The 17,999-nt window shown below is 38.3% G+C and overlaps 1 protein-coding gene across 8 annotated transcripts in view; it reads left to right on the top strand.

Moving 5' to 3' along the window:
- Positions 1-17,999, top strand: part of YAP1 (Yes1 associated transcriptional regulator) — a 98,633-nt gene that overhangs the window by 62,773 nt on the left and 17,861 nt on the right. For 2 of the 8 annotated variants that reach the window (XM_055802141.1, XM_055802135.1), the window contains 2 exons: positions 12,710-12,891; positions 14,396-14,443. In XM_055802141.1, the coding sequence (XP_055658116.1) occupies positions 12,710-12,891; positions 14,396-14,443 (230 nt within the window). Of the gene's footprint in view, positions 1-12,709; positions 12,904-14,395; positions 14,444-17,999 lie in introns of all 8 variants that reach the window. The other 6 variants (XM_055802140.1, XM_055802134.1, XM_055802142.1 and 3 more) reach the window with 3 other exon arrangements.

Here is a 17,999-nt window from a genome sequence, read left to right as displayed (position 1 = left end):
GAGCCATGGAAAAAACAGTAGGGGTAAAAAAAAAAAGAAGAGATCATTGTGGTTTTCAGGCTTTAGTTTTGGACTCGGTGCAACTAAATGAAAACAGTGTGCAGATCACTGAGTAGGTCAGGCTGAGGGGATACAAAGCCTTTGAAGCTTTACAGGGGTTGACCTAACAACAACTGTGGGCCCCTTTTGGGAGAGGCATTAACTCCATGAATGCCATATAAACACAGAGCTGCAAAACTCCTCGCTGTTCTGTTTTGTTTTTCCGAAATGGCTGTTAGAAATTTTAGCTTTTTTGTTGTGTGGGCTTGAGTGCTTACTTTAAACATCCGTTTGCTCTTATGGAGAACACCAGATTGTCACGCTTTGTTTATGAACTGCTCACCAGTTTGTAGACAGGTTGAACCACTGTGCAACTTGAGCCTAAAGGTGGGGCGTGTATTGAAGGTTGTCAGCTTTGGCAAATGTCCATGCTGGCTTTAACACCAGCCGGAGTTGCAGACCTGTTTGCCTGTTGTAAGAGCAGTGTGTGGGTAATTTGCAACTTCATAATTACTTAATATGTGAATAAGGCTGAAAAGGAAGCAGTCATTTTGAAAATCAGTGTTGCCTTTTGCAGTTAAAAGAGGCAAGTCAATTATATTTACTTAAGTAATCTTGCAGGGTGTGTATTTTTCTTTCCTTTGTATTACTTTATAGTTTCCAATGATGAGCTGGAATTAAAAAGGAGTGTGGAAAAGGCTTTAATTGACAGAGGTTTTGAATGAGATGAATCTTGTTTCTCAGAACTATTTTGCACTCCTGTAAATAGTATGGTCTAACTGTAAGGGCAAAAGCAACTTGTCTTGTACATACTGAAACTCCATCGAATGTTGATGCTGTGCAGTTAAACTGAAACAAGTTAGAAATGTCCAAAAGACTGCATAAGGGTTTCTTGCTGCATAGCTTCCCTTTTTGGGCCCACTGTGTGTGTGTATCCCAGACAGGCTTGAGTACATGCCAAGGCTCTTTATTTTGTGGTCGGACTTTTAATCTGTTCCAGACCTTTTCAGTCAAAGAGCTCAAGTGTAACTGAAAGGGGCAGGAAAGAAAAAAAAAAAGAAAAAAAAAAAAAAAAAAAAGGAAAAAAGTAAAAAAAAAAAAAAAAGCATGTGGGCTCTTCTGATCTAGAGTGACGGCAAATAGAGACAAGCTGCTAGCTGCTGTTGAGCTTGAAGGAGTTTTCCTTGAAATCTGAAGTTGTACACATTGTATTGTGGTTTATGTTTTTATCATTTGAGCCAAGAAAATACAAAATCTTATTCCTGTTGCTTTTTCACTTGTGACCTCCTTCAGTCACTCCAGTAAAGAAGAAAAAGATCTGTTTGACAGAGCTAACTTACTGAGCCTTGCATTTATTTATCATGTGGAGATCCTCAACAAATCTGTGCTGTGACCCTAAATAGCATGTGAATGACTCAGAAGTTTACCTCTCTGTGCTTAATATAGGTTGAAAATCCTGTTGGGTTTTTTTTACCCCCCGAGGGTCATCATACTCTTTTCTGTCACTGTTTTTTTTAATATAAGGGCTTGGATTTCACTGTTTTTTGACTACTAACACTTTCAGAAGCAATCCTAGATGAATTCATCTTTGTCATGTTGAAGCTTTGGATTATTACTGTGATACTAATGTTGATTGAAAATGAAGAAGAAATTAATTTCTTCCTTGATAGTGCCGCTTTCACCAATCTGAAGAACCACTGAAAACAGTAAAGCTATTGAATGGTATGTGCAAACATACTCTTCTGTTCCGGTATTCAGAAACAGAAGGTTTAAAACTCTTTGCTCTTATTGCTTTTGAATTCCCAGCTTCCAACTAGACAGCCCTTATGTTTCTGTATGTTCCTCATCACCTCATCAGATGGAAGCTTCACATTCATCTGTATTTTCTCTAGTAGGTGTGCATATACCTTTTCTTTTTTTTTTTTTTTTTTTTTCTTTTTTTTCAAGTGGTACTGGGAATTTTCCATTAGTGCAGCCAGAAAAGAGAGAGAAAGGAGGATCAGTTTGAAAATTGTTTTAGGCAGACACACCTACTGACTTACTTGGTAAGGGGAATTTGGGTATTGCATTCATGCTTTCAAACAGAAAATAAAAGGATGCAGTTACATGGATTCTTTCTTGGAGCAGACTTTTAAGACTAATGCATCAGATAAGAGTCCCAGTCAGAATACCTGGCTGTGGGGTAGGCTGAGTCTAAAATCTGAGTGCTCCTAGTTGAAGATAAGAACTTTCTTTCAAGACTCAGATCTAACATCTTTGAAGTGGGTTTGAGGTCTTCAGCTACACCACTTAAACGGCACTGAGGTCTTGTGGCTCAGATGTTGATCCTCCAAGTCTATGAATTTGACTTTAGAACAGTTTTGTGTTGGGACAATTCACAAACTTTAAAATCTAGGAAAGAACTGAGTATGAAAGGAGGGTCTTCTCATGCCAGGCAATCACAAAAGATGACACGAGATCAAGGGAATGGGGATGGGGGGGCCAGGGGGTCCTTAAGCCTGTGTCAGCAGGATTCTTGACTAGTGGAGCGTCTGTTACAAACATGCTGTTGTGCCTTCTCAGTGCCTTTGCAGGCCTTGTAGTAAGGGGCTTCAAATTTTCAAATTGTTTTTTCATTTAGAAGGTTATTTCTTTAGGGTAATTGGACTGTCAGGTTGAGCTTGTGTTTTGGACTGTATTGCCTTTTACTAGCTTCTGCTGTTGTCCATTGGTCATTCTTCACAGATCTTGCTGTTTTTCTTAAGCCTTCCAGATAAGTTAATGTTTTCTTGACAGTCAAAGAACATCTGGGTAGGAAACAGGTCAGCTATGCTTTCTGAGTGGCTGGAGCTGGTAAAGTAAAACAACATCTGCTTTTTCTATAAAACTAAATTTCCTAGAACCAGTTGAATTTTGGATTCATTCAACTTTATTGCTGTAAGTTTCCGAGAATTGGCTTTTGTATCAAATACCATTTAAGGGAATTTAACTGTTATTTAAGTTTGCAGATGATAGGACTTGGTTTTGAAATGCAACTTAAAATAATTGGCTTTTTGAGGATACTTAATTTGTTAAATTCGAAGATGGGATGGTGAACTTCAACTGGGAAAATACTAGAAACTGGCAGTTGATTTGTGTGTGTCTGTTGGGTTAATGTTAAGTCTTCTGTTCAAAAGTAGTACTCCATTAGAGTAGTCAGACAATTTTATCTGCAGGAATTGGAGTAAAACAAGTTACTGTTTCAGTTTTTGTATTACTGTATTCCAGACTGAAGTTTTATAGGTTTGTGACTAGTGATCATACCAGTGTTAGCCATGGCCAGTCTTTTTCCTTCTGTTCTTTCAAATGTTGGAGCTGCCGTGGGGGAGTATGAAGCAAAAGATGTGACCTCAGGTTGAAATCATTGCCACTAATTTATTTTTATCACTCTCACTTAGAGATTATGGTAATGTTTTTCGAAGTTCTGTATGAATTGGGGAGGTGGGACAGACAAGGAAAGACAGTTTAATATCGTTACAGAAAGTGTCATAGGGGCTCTGTGTATAGTAGCTGCTTGAACTGCAGAGGTAGGAAAAGGAATAAAGGTGATGGTAACTATAGAAATGTAGAGAATGCACATCAGGGGTTTCTGCTCTCTTTTTTTGTAATGTAAGAACACGATACCTTTGAAACAATGAAAAAGGCTTGTTCAGAAATACTGAAGTAAAATGCACCTGTAGATTTCATTGAAATATATATTTATCATTTCCATTTAAAAAAACCAAACAAACAAACAAATGAAAACAAAAACCAACCACACAACAAACTTGAATTACACTTAAAAGCTACTTAAAAGCTTAAGCTTCAGTGCATTGGCTGACCTTTAAGTACTGGAAATTAAAAGGAAGTTTTCTAGTGTTGCTTTCCTGTCCCTTACCTGTCTAGCACTTTGTTTAATATGTGTTTTTTCAAGTTAGTTTGTAGGAGCTCTGCCAGAGGCAGATCTGTGCACAAGATAGAACTAGAACTCTAGACTGGAAAACTTGCTTTTGGCCTTTGTCTGGTCGAAAAAAAGCCCAGACCTTATGTCTGGTCACAATGGTGTTTCAGATCTGCCTTCCATTTTTGCACAAAAGCAGAGCATGAGCCACAGTCTGTTTTGATCTGCAAATGCAATGTCATACCCTCTTTACGTGCTCTCCAAAACAAAGTGGATTGGACTCATCTGAAAGGTCTAGTGGTATTAGATATTTCACTTCCCTGTCTCTGTTTTCCAGAACAATTTCAGGAGATCGTTTAGAATGGGGAAGAGGCCTCTGTATTTTGGTATGTGTGTCAGAGAATGTGTACAGATGGAACAGCACCAGTTTTCAGTGAACCAATGACTTGAGTCAAAGTGAACTTGTTGCGAATATTGACAGACATATGAAATTTCACTGGTAAGCATGCTGCCCTTGTGGTAGTGACAATAAATGCTTATTAGTTCATCGCTGCATCAGAAAGTAAAATCTTGTTTTGCTCTAAAGCAGTAAGTAGTTACACCTCTTTACTGAACAGAGTTCACTGAAGAAAGTGGTAAATCTTTCCACAAGTATTGCATAAGAATGTAGTTATCTACTTTATGTAGAATATACGTATACTAATAAAAAGAGGGAAAAAACCCCCTGCTTTCATTCAAGATATGTTAGGGCAGTAGGTTTATGTAAGTTGATACCTGTTTTGGGGTTTGTTTTCTTTTTAGAATAATTTAATCCTGTTTGAGAAAGGTGATTTTTGGGTAATGGTGTCTTTATGCCAGTAGAAATAATGCGTACTTCCACTCTTGTGCTAGAACAGCTGTGGCAGTGAAAGAAAACTGTACTCCTAATAGGGACATTCTTTTCACCATACCCTTCTAACACCACAGTTTGCACATCTGTTACTGAGCATACTATGTTAAAATTTGAAGGTGGATCATTTTGAGTGCATCATTCGTTATCTGTAATCTAAATATATATATATATATACACACACACTAATTATATACCCTATATCTAATCATATATAATCAAAAATTCAAAGAAGCGTCAGCTTTTTTTCCTCCTTGAATTCAATCATGTTGAAACATGATTTCTGTTTCTTCTATACAGAAAACAATTTTGCTCTTTCTTGACGGGATACTGTTGACTTTTTAATTACAGTAGTTTTTACTGGATTTTGTAACTTCCGTTTAATCATTTCTAATGGGCTTATGACAGAGATTGAAAAAAAGATGCAGATGTGCACATGTGTATATACAGGGTTTGTTGCCCTCAAATAAACCAAAAGAAATCTGCATTTAAAAAAAAAAAAAAAATGTTTTCATGTTTTGGCCTAATTAACCCAGGAAGTGTTGTGTGGTGATCAAGCAGTGAAACTGTTTGCAACTAATACCCTTACATAGACTCTCAGCTGGTTAACTTTGGTCTAAAATGGGGACTAACATTGATTAAATATTTTTTGCCAGATATTCAGTGAACAGACATGGGGCCTTAATGAGCTCACAGTCCTGCACTTTCTGTAGTCTTCAGCGTTTAACACATACAGTTTAAACTCAGTCAACATTTATTGAGGTTTCTTCTCATAATCTGCTGTCAGTTCCATTCTGTACGAAAATTTAAAAATAAAGTCAGATATTTTAAAAATGGTTTAGACTTCCAAAATTAAAATTGATTTATTTTTAAAGAATGGAAAATGTATTGTTTCATATGCATGCACTGAGCAGAAGTTTCTTACAGCTATTTGCATTACTGCTGAATCTCATTTGTATTTGCTTTTCTGGCTGCCCAGAATATTTCAGTTCTTCTAAAACTGGCATACATTGAGTGAAAGTGCTTTTTTTTAGGGGGGGGGGGGGGAAGTTAGATCCATGAAGAACTGCAACAGCATTTTATTCCAACGTAGTTTCCAGTGTGTTAAGAGTCTGTCTGTGGATGCAATCAAGTCTTAGTGGTGATCAGTCAATCCAGTGGTGATCAGTCAATCTAGCTGTTGCACCTCTGCATTTTAGGATGCAGAATGACTTTTAAAAACAATGGCAGCTTTATCAAAGGAAACAAAGAACTGTTTAAATGATTTTATATGGTCTAATCAGCAGGTTGCCATAGTGATAGATGAACAAAAAGGAAAATATTATTTTCATTTGAATACAAGTAATTGATAAATGCAGAGTAATCAATCTGTAGTTTGGATGTGCTTCTGTAATAGATAGTATTTTCATTGGATATATCTTGTTTTAACCAAGAGTCCAGTTCAGGTGTGTGTGAATATTTCTTTTTACCTAATACATTAAGGTTTGTTTGTACACTTACGACAGCAAAATGAGTTCGAAGAGCAGTCTGTTTCAGGTTCCCCCCCCCCCCCCCCCCCCCCCCCCCATAATAAGCTTCAGGATTCTCAGATTAATTGGAGACTGGAAACAATGGAATATTTTATTGTGATGATTTTTAAGTCGCTTTATAACAGCAGGATTACGAAACTGCAATGGGGGTTTCCTTAAAGTAATATAGCAATGCATTATAAAGTACGCAATCCAGAAACATGATTTGTATCCTGATTAAACAACATACTGCTGTACTAAGTCTCTCTAGAAAAGCCACTTGGAACAAGTTTTTATTACTTCCAAGACTCATTCTTTCAAATGCTGCTGGAACTTTTTTCTTTCTTCACAGCTCTTTTCAATTTAATCAAAGAGGATTTTTGCCTTTGTTGCATGCTGCAAACTAGCACCATTTTAAAACCTGGCCATAGCCAAAAATGATGCACAAAAATGGTCAACTTTGCAAAGGAAATTTTTCAGTTCCCGCACTGAAAACATTGATTATTTTTATTAAGAACAGTAGGTTATAGTATGCTCAGATCCTGAGCTGCTTTGTTGTTGTTTGTTCAGATAAATAACATCTTCAAATTCGCAGATTAAAATTCGTTTTAGTTTTGAAGAGTGAAATGATAAATACAAAAGAAAAACCATCAAACATTCAGCTGTGTCTGTTAATCATTAAGGGTGCTCTACAGCAATCTTTGCATGTAATTCTGAATAGGGGAAAGGTACTGTGTTACTGCAAACTGTCAGTGCCCTGGGGTGATTTAAATTGGCATAGGATCTTGGGAGAGAATTAGCCTTTTATGTTTGAGTTGTTAACAATCTGCTGGCCTTTAGCACCGATGACTGGTAATTGTTTCTCTCTCTTGGTTTGTTTTTGTTTTGGTTTTGGGGGTGTTGTTTTTTTACATCAGTCTAAACTTTTTTCAGTAACTGGCGAGTATTATCTGCTACAGTACAGAACAGGCGTTTTGCTGCTGAGTTTAGACAGTGGAACATTTAATGTGTAACATTTGAAGACCACTAATTCTCTGTTCTGAAAAGTATATTGCAGCTATTACAGTTGACTTTATTCTCCAGATTGTGAAGTTAAGCCATATTATAGGATGGCAACATCTTTTTTTATTGTCGTAAATTGTGTGTGTTTTTTAACTTGTCTGCCCCTCCTCCTCTTCCCTCAAATCCCCCTCTTCTAGAAACAAAGACTCGTTTGTTCCTTTTCTGCCTGTGAGGTCTTCGCAGGCTCCGCTGTGTGGGTGCAGAGCCCCTTATTTAAAAGCTTTCCATAGCCATGGAAGGTAAGGAACAGGGTGCATTAGAAAAACGATAAGTCCGAATTCAGACAGAAGAATTAATCTCTTTGCCTTTGAATGTACTTAAATAGAACTGTGCTGTCAGGATCATCACAAACCCATGAGGTTCAGAAAAAAATAAATAGTGCTTATCTGAGGTCACATTGATAAGCATTTAGAGTGCAGATTTCAGCAGTCATGTCTTCATTAAGTAATGGAGAATTGAGAATAAAAAGAAAAAAGAAAAAAACAACAAAAAACACAAACCACAAAACAACCCAAAACCAAAACAAACAAAACCCCCAAACAAACAACAAAAAAACTTTAAAACCCTTTGTTTTTTCCTGTCACTTGAAGCAAGATGTGTTTCCCTCTTTTCATTAAATATTGTGTTGGAAATTAAAGAAAATTAAGTTCTTTCCATTTCCCTTGAAGATAGCACATTTGTGTAATTAGCCAAGATGGCTGAAAATCATTCAGTGTTATTACTGTTGGGTTTTTTCCAGTGTTCTTCACTTGGGTATGTTTTTAAGACAGTAAAATTCTCTTAGTAGTGTCTTATTTTAATGTCCAAAATTGTAGTTCATTTCACAGTTAAAAATAGTTTGCTTATGTGAAAAGCATTTCCATGGTCTGTTCTCAGAACACTTTAAAATCCTGTCGATTTGAAGTCTTTTACACTTGCATTCTTGAAATAATAAAATGCTCAGAAAAATCCTTTTAATGGATACTTGAATAAGAATTCAGAAACTAGATTTTTAGGCCTGGTTTCTGAAGAATTACTAAATCATATAATTAAATTTCCCCCCAGTATTTATTGATGAAAATTAAGTATACGCTGAATTCTAAATATTTTAGGATATTCCTGCTTTACATACAGTTTTAGTTAGAAACATTACTTTCAAAATGGGCATTAAAAGGCATTTTAGGGATCTAATATGAGGGAATAAAATGGAAAACATCCAACAAACGTGCTTTGTTTCTTACAGTTTTAATTGCAAAGTCAGTAGATGGGAAGAGCAGCAACTGTGATCAGAGAATAGGAATAATGCAAGCAGCTGTCAGAAAGATGCCTATACATAAAGCAAAGAATTTGGCATGAGAAGGAAATTATTTCCAAAGCTACATGTTAGTAGAATGGAGACCTAGGGAAGTGATACTTAGAATCATAGAATGGTTTGGGTTGGAAGGGACCTTAAAGATCGTCTGGTTCCAACCCCCCCTGCCACGGGCAGGGACACCTCCCACCAGACCAGGTTGCTCACAGCCCCATCCAGCCTGGCCTTGAGCACTGCCAGGGATGGGGCAGCCACAGCTGCTCTGGGCAACCTGTGCCAGTGCCTCACCGCCCTCACAGTAAAGAATTTATTTCTCATATCTCATCTAAACCCACCCTCTTTCCTCTTAAAGCTATCCCCCCTTGTCCTGTCACTACATGTCCTTGTAAAAAAGTTGTGTCCTTGTAAAAAGGGATGTCCCTCCTCATCTTCCCTGTAGGCCCTCTTTAGGCGCTGGCAGGCTGCTGTAAGGTCTCCCTGGAGCCTTCTCTTCTCCAGGCTGAACTACCCCAACTCTCTCAGCCTGGCTTCACAAGAGAGGTGCTCCAGCCTCTGATCGTCTTTGTGGCCTCCTCCGGACTTGTTGCAACAGGTTCACATCCTTCTTGTGTTGCAGGCCCCAGAGCTGGATGCAGTACTCCAGGTGGGGTCTCTATGAGAGCAGAGTAGAGGGGGAGAATCACCTCTTGCAGCCTGCTGGCCACGCTGCTTTTGGTGCAGCTCAGGGTACGGCTGGCTTTCTGGGCTGCAAGCTCACATTGCTGGGCCATGTTAGGCTTCTTATCCACCAACACCCCCAAGTCCTCCTCCTCAGGGCTGCTCCCAATCCATTCTCCACCCAGCATGTATATGTGCTTGGGATTGCCCGACTTGTGTGCAGAACCTTGCACTTGGCCTTGTTGTACTTCATGAGGTTGCTGAGGGTACGCTCGATCCCAATGTCCATGTTGCTGACAAAATGTTAAGCAGTGCCAGTCCCAGTCCCAGCCCCTGAGGAATGCCACTCCTCACTGGTGTCCACTTGGACACTGAGCCATTGACCACAACCACAGTTCCTTGAGTGTGACCATCCAGCCAGTTTGTTATCCAAGGAGTGGTTCATCCATCAAATATATATTCCATACTCATATGATGCATGCAGGAAAACCAAATCAATAACATGTTGAAGGGATGTTAGTGATACTGCACTTAATTGTTTAACTAAGGTTAGAAGCTGTTCAATTTTTGACAATATTTTAGCTGTGACATGACTTGGGTGTGAACTGCATGGGGCAGGGAGTCTGAAACCACGAGTATGTAACTGGAGACTAGACCACGAAGGCCACCCTTTTAACCAAAAGAAAACTGACATTCTTCAGCTTTGGATATTTGACTTCTACAAGGAAGGTAGTTTGCTTTTGACTTAGATGTGCTTCTTTCAGTTGATAGGAATTTTCTAACCTGTGTTCCTCTTGACTTTCCACTGTGATTGACCTTCCATCATGTATGATAGCAGGTTTGATTCCTGGAATTTCTGAAGGGTAGCACAGCCTTCTGCCTGAGTTGCAGAATTAGCTAACAGCAAGAGAAGGCTGTTGTTTTCTGCTGTCCCTTACTAACCCCTTCATTGTCTGCTTTTAAGGTGGAAGAAGGTAAATTATAAAAAAGCAAAAGGCACGGTCCTGGTTCCAGACTTGGTGGGATTCTGGATAAAAAGAGAGAAAGGAGGAGATACATTCCCCACTCCAGCAGTGTCATGTCTAACTTTTTCTAGAGTTGGTAGGTGGGCTGGCTCTCCTTTTGCAGTGCTCTCTCTAGCTTCACCTTCACTCTAATTTGGTTAATGTAGGTAGTTTAATTGCTGACAGTCATCCAGCAGAGATTGCCCAGTGGAGATCCTGGTGCTTGTAATTAACAATTCATTGCTCACATCCTTGCAATTAACAATTCATTGCTCACATCCTTGCAGGACAGCTGTTGGTGCTGTTGAAACTTTTGCCTAACAGTTTCTGCTGTCTTGGGGCTTATGAACCTTCTGTGTCTGTTCGGTGGAGGAACAAGTTCTCCTGCCTTCCTCTTGCTGATCTAGGGAGCACAGCTCATGTCACAAAGCTGGTTGATGGGCTCATCCTGGTCACTTTCCTCTTGATGTTCAGGTTTTGACAATGAAGTGGTGCTGAATGTCTCGTAAGACCCAACTGCTTGATGTTAAGCTTTATTCCAGCAACGTAATCTTCCTGCTGTTTTTTCCTCTGCTGAGTCAGGATGGGAATTACGGGTTGGAGTTGAACCTCCAGCCCTTTGTATTCACTTTGTTGCTTCTACTTGGTACTGGGATTCAGTTTCTTTTCCTACTTCACCTGTTCAGTTTTATCTTATTTGCAGTCATGTGTATGAAGCTCTCTCACAAGTAACTATGTAAAAGATCATTTCAAATTATTTCAAGCTATTTAACACTTCATTTTATTTTGACTTTGCTCATGAAAATGTGACCCACCTGTCCATTAGACTCTGTGCTGGACCTATGGAATTTATTGAAAAAAAAAAAGTTGAAAGAGTAGACTGGAGAGTTAAGTATGTAACTGGTTTTGACGACTTTTTCTTTTTCTTTCCTATGCTCACTCCAGTGAGCATATAGCTTTTTTTCTTCCTATGGTGTTACTTCTCAATGGAAAGATGAGCTGTGGCAAGGGGAGAAGGGAGCATGACTGTGAAAGGGAGCAAGACTGAAGCAACAGCCATTTTTACTGCTATTATGAGATAAATATATTTAGGCTTTCTTGGAACAGGAGAACACTACTGTACCGTGCCTTAAGCTGAACACTGAGAAGACAGTGGAGACTGAAGGGCTTTTCAGAGGAAAAGCTGATAATTCTCTTTCTTATGATTATTAGAAGCGTTAGTATTCTAGGAAGCCTCTCTATATGATGAAAACATTAATTCAAACTAATATAACAGATGGTTTTCTTTGCACCAAATCAGCCTGTCATCCTAGAAGAAGCTCACTCCCTTTTTTCCCTTAGTTCCCATAAACCATAATCCTCATTCCCAGAAAAAAATAAAATCCCTACCACTCTCCTATCACTGCTTTGGCAAATGCATTCTGCAGCTTATTGTGAATGTTAACAGAATCAGGCTGTTCCAGACAACAAGATGGAGAGCTAATACCAAAACTGAAAGCCTGACTTCAACCATAGTGGTCTTGGGCGGGGGAAGAATCAGACCTGGCAAGTAGATGCATCCCAGTCAGACATTATTTTAATAAATAAAATTGTCTTAGGTCTTGTTTTTATGGGGGAAGGGAAGATAGGTGCAGATTGTGCTTTAGGCATACAACAAGATGACACTTTTTCTTCTCTACACCCCAGAAAATATGTGTCACATACTTTTGTGGGGTAAAAGAAAACGAAGAACTAGCAAGATGTTTCCTGTGTTGATGGCAATATTTTTGGCTGTGTAATTCATCTGCCATTTCTGTACCAGCTCTTAACTTTGCTTGTCAAGGTACCCTGAATAGAGTTTGTAACACTCAAAACTTGACGTGACAAGGATGTGAATGATTATTTCATGACCTGTACCACATTGGGAAGAAAGGTGGCCTTTAACCAAGTGAGATGATTTGTTTTGTCATTCTATGTGTTCTCAAGTTTAATGATTCTGAGATTTCACGTGAATAAGAAAAGGGATTTTATATTATTTGTGTCTAAATTGAGAATAGTTTATTAGGAAAAAGAGAGATCCTTCTAATCAAAGGTGAAATATTTTACTACCACTTTTGAATTTTTCACCAATTCACACATTTAACTGTTTTCAGAAGCTTTTAGAACAAGTATGTACTCCTAAACATGAGACTGTTGCATCGATTTCACAGGAATAACACGTGAGCATACATTTCTCACTGAACGTCAGTGTAACTGCATATTTTGTACTGTTATGGCTTTTAATTTTATACAATTTTTAATATATGCCTTCTAAGGATAATACTTTCCCTGCATGTATTTGTTTGAATTTTATTTTTAATGTTTGTTGTTTTGGTTCCTTAGCCATGAATCAGCGAATCAGCCAGAGTGCTCCAGTGAAACAGCCACCCCCTCTAGCTCCTCAGAGTCCCCAGGGTGGTGTGATGGGTGGGAGCAGCTCCAATCAGCAACAGCAGATGAGACTTCAGCAGCTACAGATGGAGAAGGAAAGGCTGAGACTGAAGCATCAAGAACTGCTTCGGCAGGTGAGGCCACAGGTTAGACACCTACTTCCACTATTTCTTTTGTATGTTATGTTTTGTTTTGGCTAAGTTGTCATTTCAGTGACTCTTAAAGACCAGTGAATGTACACAAAGCTTTGAGATCTAAAAAGGTTTGAATTTATTCTGTTACTGATAACAGCTTGGTAGTGAAAGCAATCAGACTTACCAGACTGAAGGATTTTACTTTCCTCCGTCATTCCTCTCTCTAACAAAACTCTCAACAGACTTCTTTACTTCTAGGGTGACATCATGGACTGTTGATCTGATTGGATATTCCTTTTAAGAATATATTTCATATTTATCGAGTACTGAGTCATGCAAAAAGACAAGAGGTTGGTTCCCACAGCTGCTTTAGTTCTCCCTTTTAAGTGGGGGAAAGTCTTTCACTTTTAGAACCTGTTGCAGTCTGTAGCATTTCAAAACACTTTTAAAGTTTACAGAAGATACGTTGAGGAGACTCCTTGTTGCTAGAATCTTCTCTGTTAAACTGTGGAGTGGAGCATGGAACAACTGACTCGCTCGTGCTGTATTTTGAACCTATGGTTTTCTTATGCTGAAGAATTTCAAGCTTTCTAATTAGGTTGCAAGCTATTTCAGTATTTTTTTACTATATGAATAGAGCTGTAGCAAGTGTTAAAGTGTAGGACTGGACATTGTAATCTCTGGATTTTGAATTCGGGCTTGACTTCCTTTTGACTCTGAGCCTTCTGCTTTGACTTTTCCATCTGAGTGTTTTACTAGCATCTGTGCTAGATACTTAGGGTAGTCCTTGGTTTTTTGACACTGCCAGAGAAAGCACTAATCTTTTCTTTGAGGAAAACTTTCTAAAATCTTACCCTGTTCCCTTTTCACTTTGGGTGATGGGCCTTGTATCAGGAGAGTATAATACCTTCATGGTCCTCAAAGACGGCTTTTCTCTTTCTTCATCACCTGCAGTATTCTGTCCTGGAATCTGACTCCCATTATTCCCTTTGTAGTCAAGGCCTGTTTTGTAGGAATCTTCAGCATCTCTTGGTGTAGGATGGGTCATCTTTACAGCCATTACTTTGTGTAGTACTCTAGGTAAGAATACATTGCAAAGGTGGCATCAGGACTTTCTCTCCGCTTAAGCACCTGGGCTTCTGCTGTTCCTGCTTTGCAATTAATCCACCAACATTTTACCCTGTGCTACCATGCTTCTAGGTAGGCATTCTAATTGTCTTCTTGCCTCAGTTGTCATTGAGAACCTGACTAACATTTGACCAGGTTGAAGCCAGTTCCCTTCATGTTGTTCTCCCTGGTTGTTAAGCTTATCTGTCAAATACGCATCCGTGGTAAATCTGTGAGTTTTGTTTCACTGTGTTGTGATATTCATAGTTTCTCCCTTATCCTGTCTCATCTGGCCTGTCTTGGGGGCTTGATACTACAAGATGGTGTTTATAAGACAGCCTGCATAGACAAACGATGCAGCTAAAGTAATTTTTATCCATCTTATTTTTACTCTTAGGCATTGCGGAATATCAATCCCAGCACAGCAAATTCTCCAAAACATCAGGTAGGCTCTTAACTGATGTTTCAGCGTAATTAGAAAAATAAAAGCATTAAATTAGGCTAGCAGGGGAACTTTTGCTACATGAAGGCATTCTAAAAAAGAAAAACAAAAAAAACCCAAGCCAAGCTCTGTCATACATATTTTTGAACCACTTCTCTGGTCACAACCATAACGTTTTTAAGAGTGCTGCATTACCACAACTTTATATCAATACTTAAAAGCAAATGAGGAATTCATTGCACATTTTTTCTGCACTGAAAACAACCTTCTCGTTTAGCATTCTTGAGGATACTGCTGTTCCAATCCTGACGTCATCAAGATGTTTATTTAAAACAAACCTCCCATTATATCTAAGGTAGTAGCTTGTGACTTTCAATGTTCATATGAATGTTCTTATCAGTTTGTTTAAACAGGTACAATCTTAAGGAAGGATATCTGCAATCAATTAATAAAAAGTCACTTGAAATATTTACAATTTTTAAGCGTGTACAGTGTAACAGAATTACTTAATAATTAGACTAACAAAATAATTGCTATGGGGATATAATATGTAATTATTCCACTTTGACATTTAACAGGCTGCTGCACAGATACATTTTCTTTATAGGAAACAGCAATTCTGAAAAGCTTCCCAGGCTCAGACCAAAAGAAAATCGGTCACAATGCAAAGCATAATAAACAGTTTAATGTGGATTTTTTTTAGGCTCTTAAGAAGTTGAATATGGAGTGAATCTCTGAAAGGGTGGTTTTATGGATATATTCAGAGAGCTTCTCACTTGCTATTGCGAACAGTATTCTTCATCTACCGGTTCTTCGGACAATATTTATATTGGCTTGTGTTGTACCTTGTTTTTCTAAGAAAAAACGCTATATGCACTAGGCAAGAAAAACAGAATAAAAGAAAGTATCCTGTGTTCAGAAGCTATGAGTAGTGGTGTACTATTGCATTCTGAAGAGTACCACAAAATTTGTACATTGCTAGTTCTGTTGAGAAGATCATCTTCAAGATAGGAGCATCAGACCTTAGAAACAGTACTGACACCCCAGAAAAAAATACTTTCTCGTTTGTCAGTATCAGTGCAGCTCTAAAAATGAAGCATTGTAATTGAGATGTAATAATTTGATTAATTTAAAGATCTTTAACCACCGAATTATCTTGTTGATCAATATTAGTTCCTATTATGGATGAGGAAAAAAAAATAATCCTTAAGGATTGCTGGTATACAAGGCAATAAACAGAGAAGCACATTTCTCCACACCAGTTGGAAGCACCTTATCTTCTGCCACAATTAAGTCATTCAGAAGGGATGTTTTTCTTACTGAATGCCAAAAGTGTATTCTATGTTTTCTTGTATGCCTGCAGCCCTGTCATGTTTGCTCTTCCACAGTATCTTCTTCCTCTTGCCAAGTCAGAAATATGCAGCAAATGGAGAACTTTGGGATCAGTTTCATACTTAATAAGATCAGATTTTTGGAACTTTTTGAAATTCTGGCTTAAAACACTAAAAAGCTGCAAAACCTCAAAGGGACCTTATTAGTAATTCATGAAATTTATATGTATAGGTCATGCTGCTTTGTTTGGGATGGGAACTAATGAAAGGCTTTAGGCAAAAATCAGGATTCCAGTTACGTTTTAGCTGGCCTTGTACCAGGCTCATCTGTATACACACCCTCCTGGGATCAGTTTTGTTAGTCTGCACTCACTAATGAGTGTTTGAGTGATCTGGTGGACAGGAAAGTAAGCAATCATACCAGCTCAGAAGTTCTGTAATAACAGATTATTCATATTGTGTAATGTAAATGTATTTTTGTGTTTTCATGTGTCACTTCAATAATGTAGTGAGCAGCCACATGTGGAAGAAGGTGCTTATAGAGAACTGCTTCTGGAAATTGTTCTCTAAGTGCTTCCTGAGGCCTTGTGCTATAGAGGCAAATATTGTCTGTCTTCTCCAGTGATGCTGTTATTGAAGTCCCAGTCTGTGCATCCTATCAAGTCATAGTCAACCTAGTGAATCTGTGAAAAATTTATAGAAAGAACAAGCATTTCTTTGGTCAACTTTTTCTTTTTGACAGATCCTTTCTTTCCTTTGTGAATAAAATTAATGAAGTTCAGAGGAATTACCTGCTTTCGTGATGATAAAGCTGTGCTTAGAGGAAGAGTAATAGCTTGTCTTGCTAAATTTTAGATGTTCTTTTAAGGCATACTGAAAATAAAATCTTCATAGGGTCAGTGCTCTTGATTCTGGGAAGACTAAGTCTATTCTAGAGAGGGATTGTCAGGGTCTTCTATTTGTAAAGAAGTTACACGACACCAGCGTTCTTGAGCTTATCTCTAATGAAATGTCTTTTTTATATGGGTTAAAAAAAACTGAGAAGTGTTCCTTAACTTTTTAACTGGATCTCTGAGCTCTTCTTAATCGCAAAATCAAATAGGTTGGAATGGACTGGTGAAAGTCATCTAGTCCAACATCCTGCATCCAGCTCAACCTTCTCTTCCTTCTTGACATTTTGGTCTGTATAATCTGGATGCAGTGTCTTGGTTGTATTGATATCTTTGGTCAGGTTTTTTTGGTACTGAGTGTACTTTGTGTCCTTGCCAGTTTTTAATCTTTCTGCCATGAACTGTAGCATCATGTAGTGACACCAACACTTGAAGTGTTATGTATGGGAGGCCTTAGCATTTAAATACTGCCTGGAAAGATGAAACAATTGCTTAGCTTCATCTTTTGTAGCAAGTATTTTTGCTTGAATGAAATGTCCAAGTCAAAGGTGTTTGAAGGAAAAATTGTAACTTCCGTATTTACTCTATATAAACAAGAGCTATTGATACATCCAGGAAATTTGAAAATGCCAAACACTGGTCCATTTACTTGTGCTCATCATCATCATCAGTTATCTGTGAACACCTTAAAGATGCCTACCTGTCTTAGTTAAGAGATTGAGTGACTTGACTTGCACTCCATTCCCAGTAGCTCTCCTTCCGTTTCCCTGCAGTTAGCATCTGGCTATCTACAATGTCTCACCTAAAGTACATGTCAATCAACTTTTGTATGAATCACAAAATTGACTAGATGTTAGGTAACGGATTTAATGCCTCCTAGTATATGATGGAAAGAGATAGAGGCAAATAATGTTGAAATACTGATGGCTGTATTCTAGGATGTTGTGCAGACTACTTTCCTGTGCTAAGACTGAAAGATTTCTGATTTGTCTTCTGCTAATATTAGGGTATTTGCTAGTTCAGCATACTATACAGCCGTTTAAGTGATAGGTTCCTCTATATATGCTTGCTCATTCCATATCTGCTGCTTGTTTCTAGCACTGAGTGGAGATCCCTGTCTGAGAAGCAGGAATTCCTTGCTATTCTGCTCAGTTGTGCTTTCCAACTTAACCTTTCTGTTATCTCTGTGCTGCTTTCATGGTAGTTCTGCATACCTGGTGTGTGCTCTCTGTTCACTGTCTCCATTCTTTTGTCCTTTATATTTTATGAAGTACCTCTCATACTCTCTGTCCTGTTGCCCTGAACTTATATCTTACCAACTTTTGAGTGACATTCTGG

The sequence above is a fragment of the Falco peregrinus genome, chromosome 4, assembly GCF_023634155.1.
Source record: "Falco peregrinus isolate bFalPer1 chromosome 4, bFalPer1.pri, whole genome shotgun sequence".
NCBI lineage: Eukaryota > Metazoa > Chordata > Aves > Falconiformes > Falconidae > Falco > Falco peregrinus.
The sequence above is the reverse complement of the archived record's forward strand: the minus strand, read 5'-3'. Positions and strand labels throughout refer to the sequence as shown.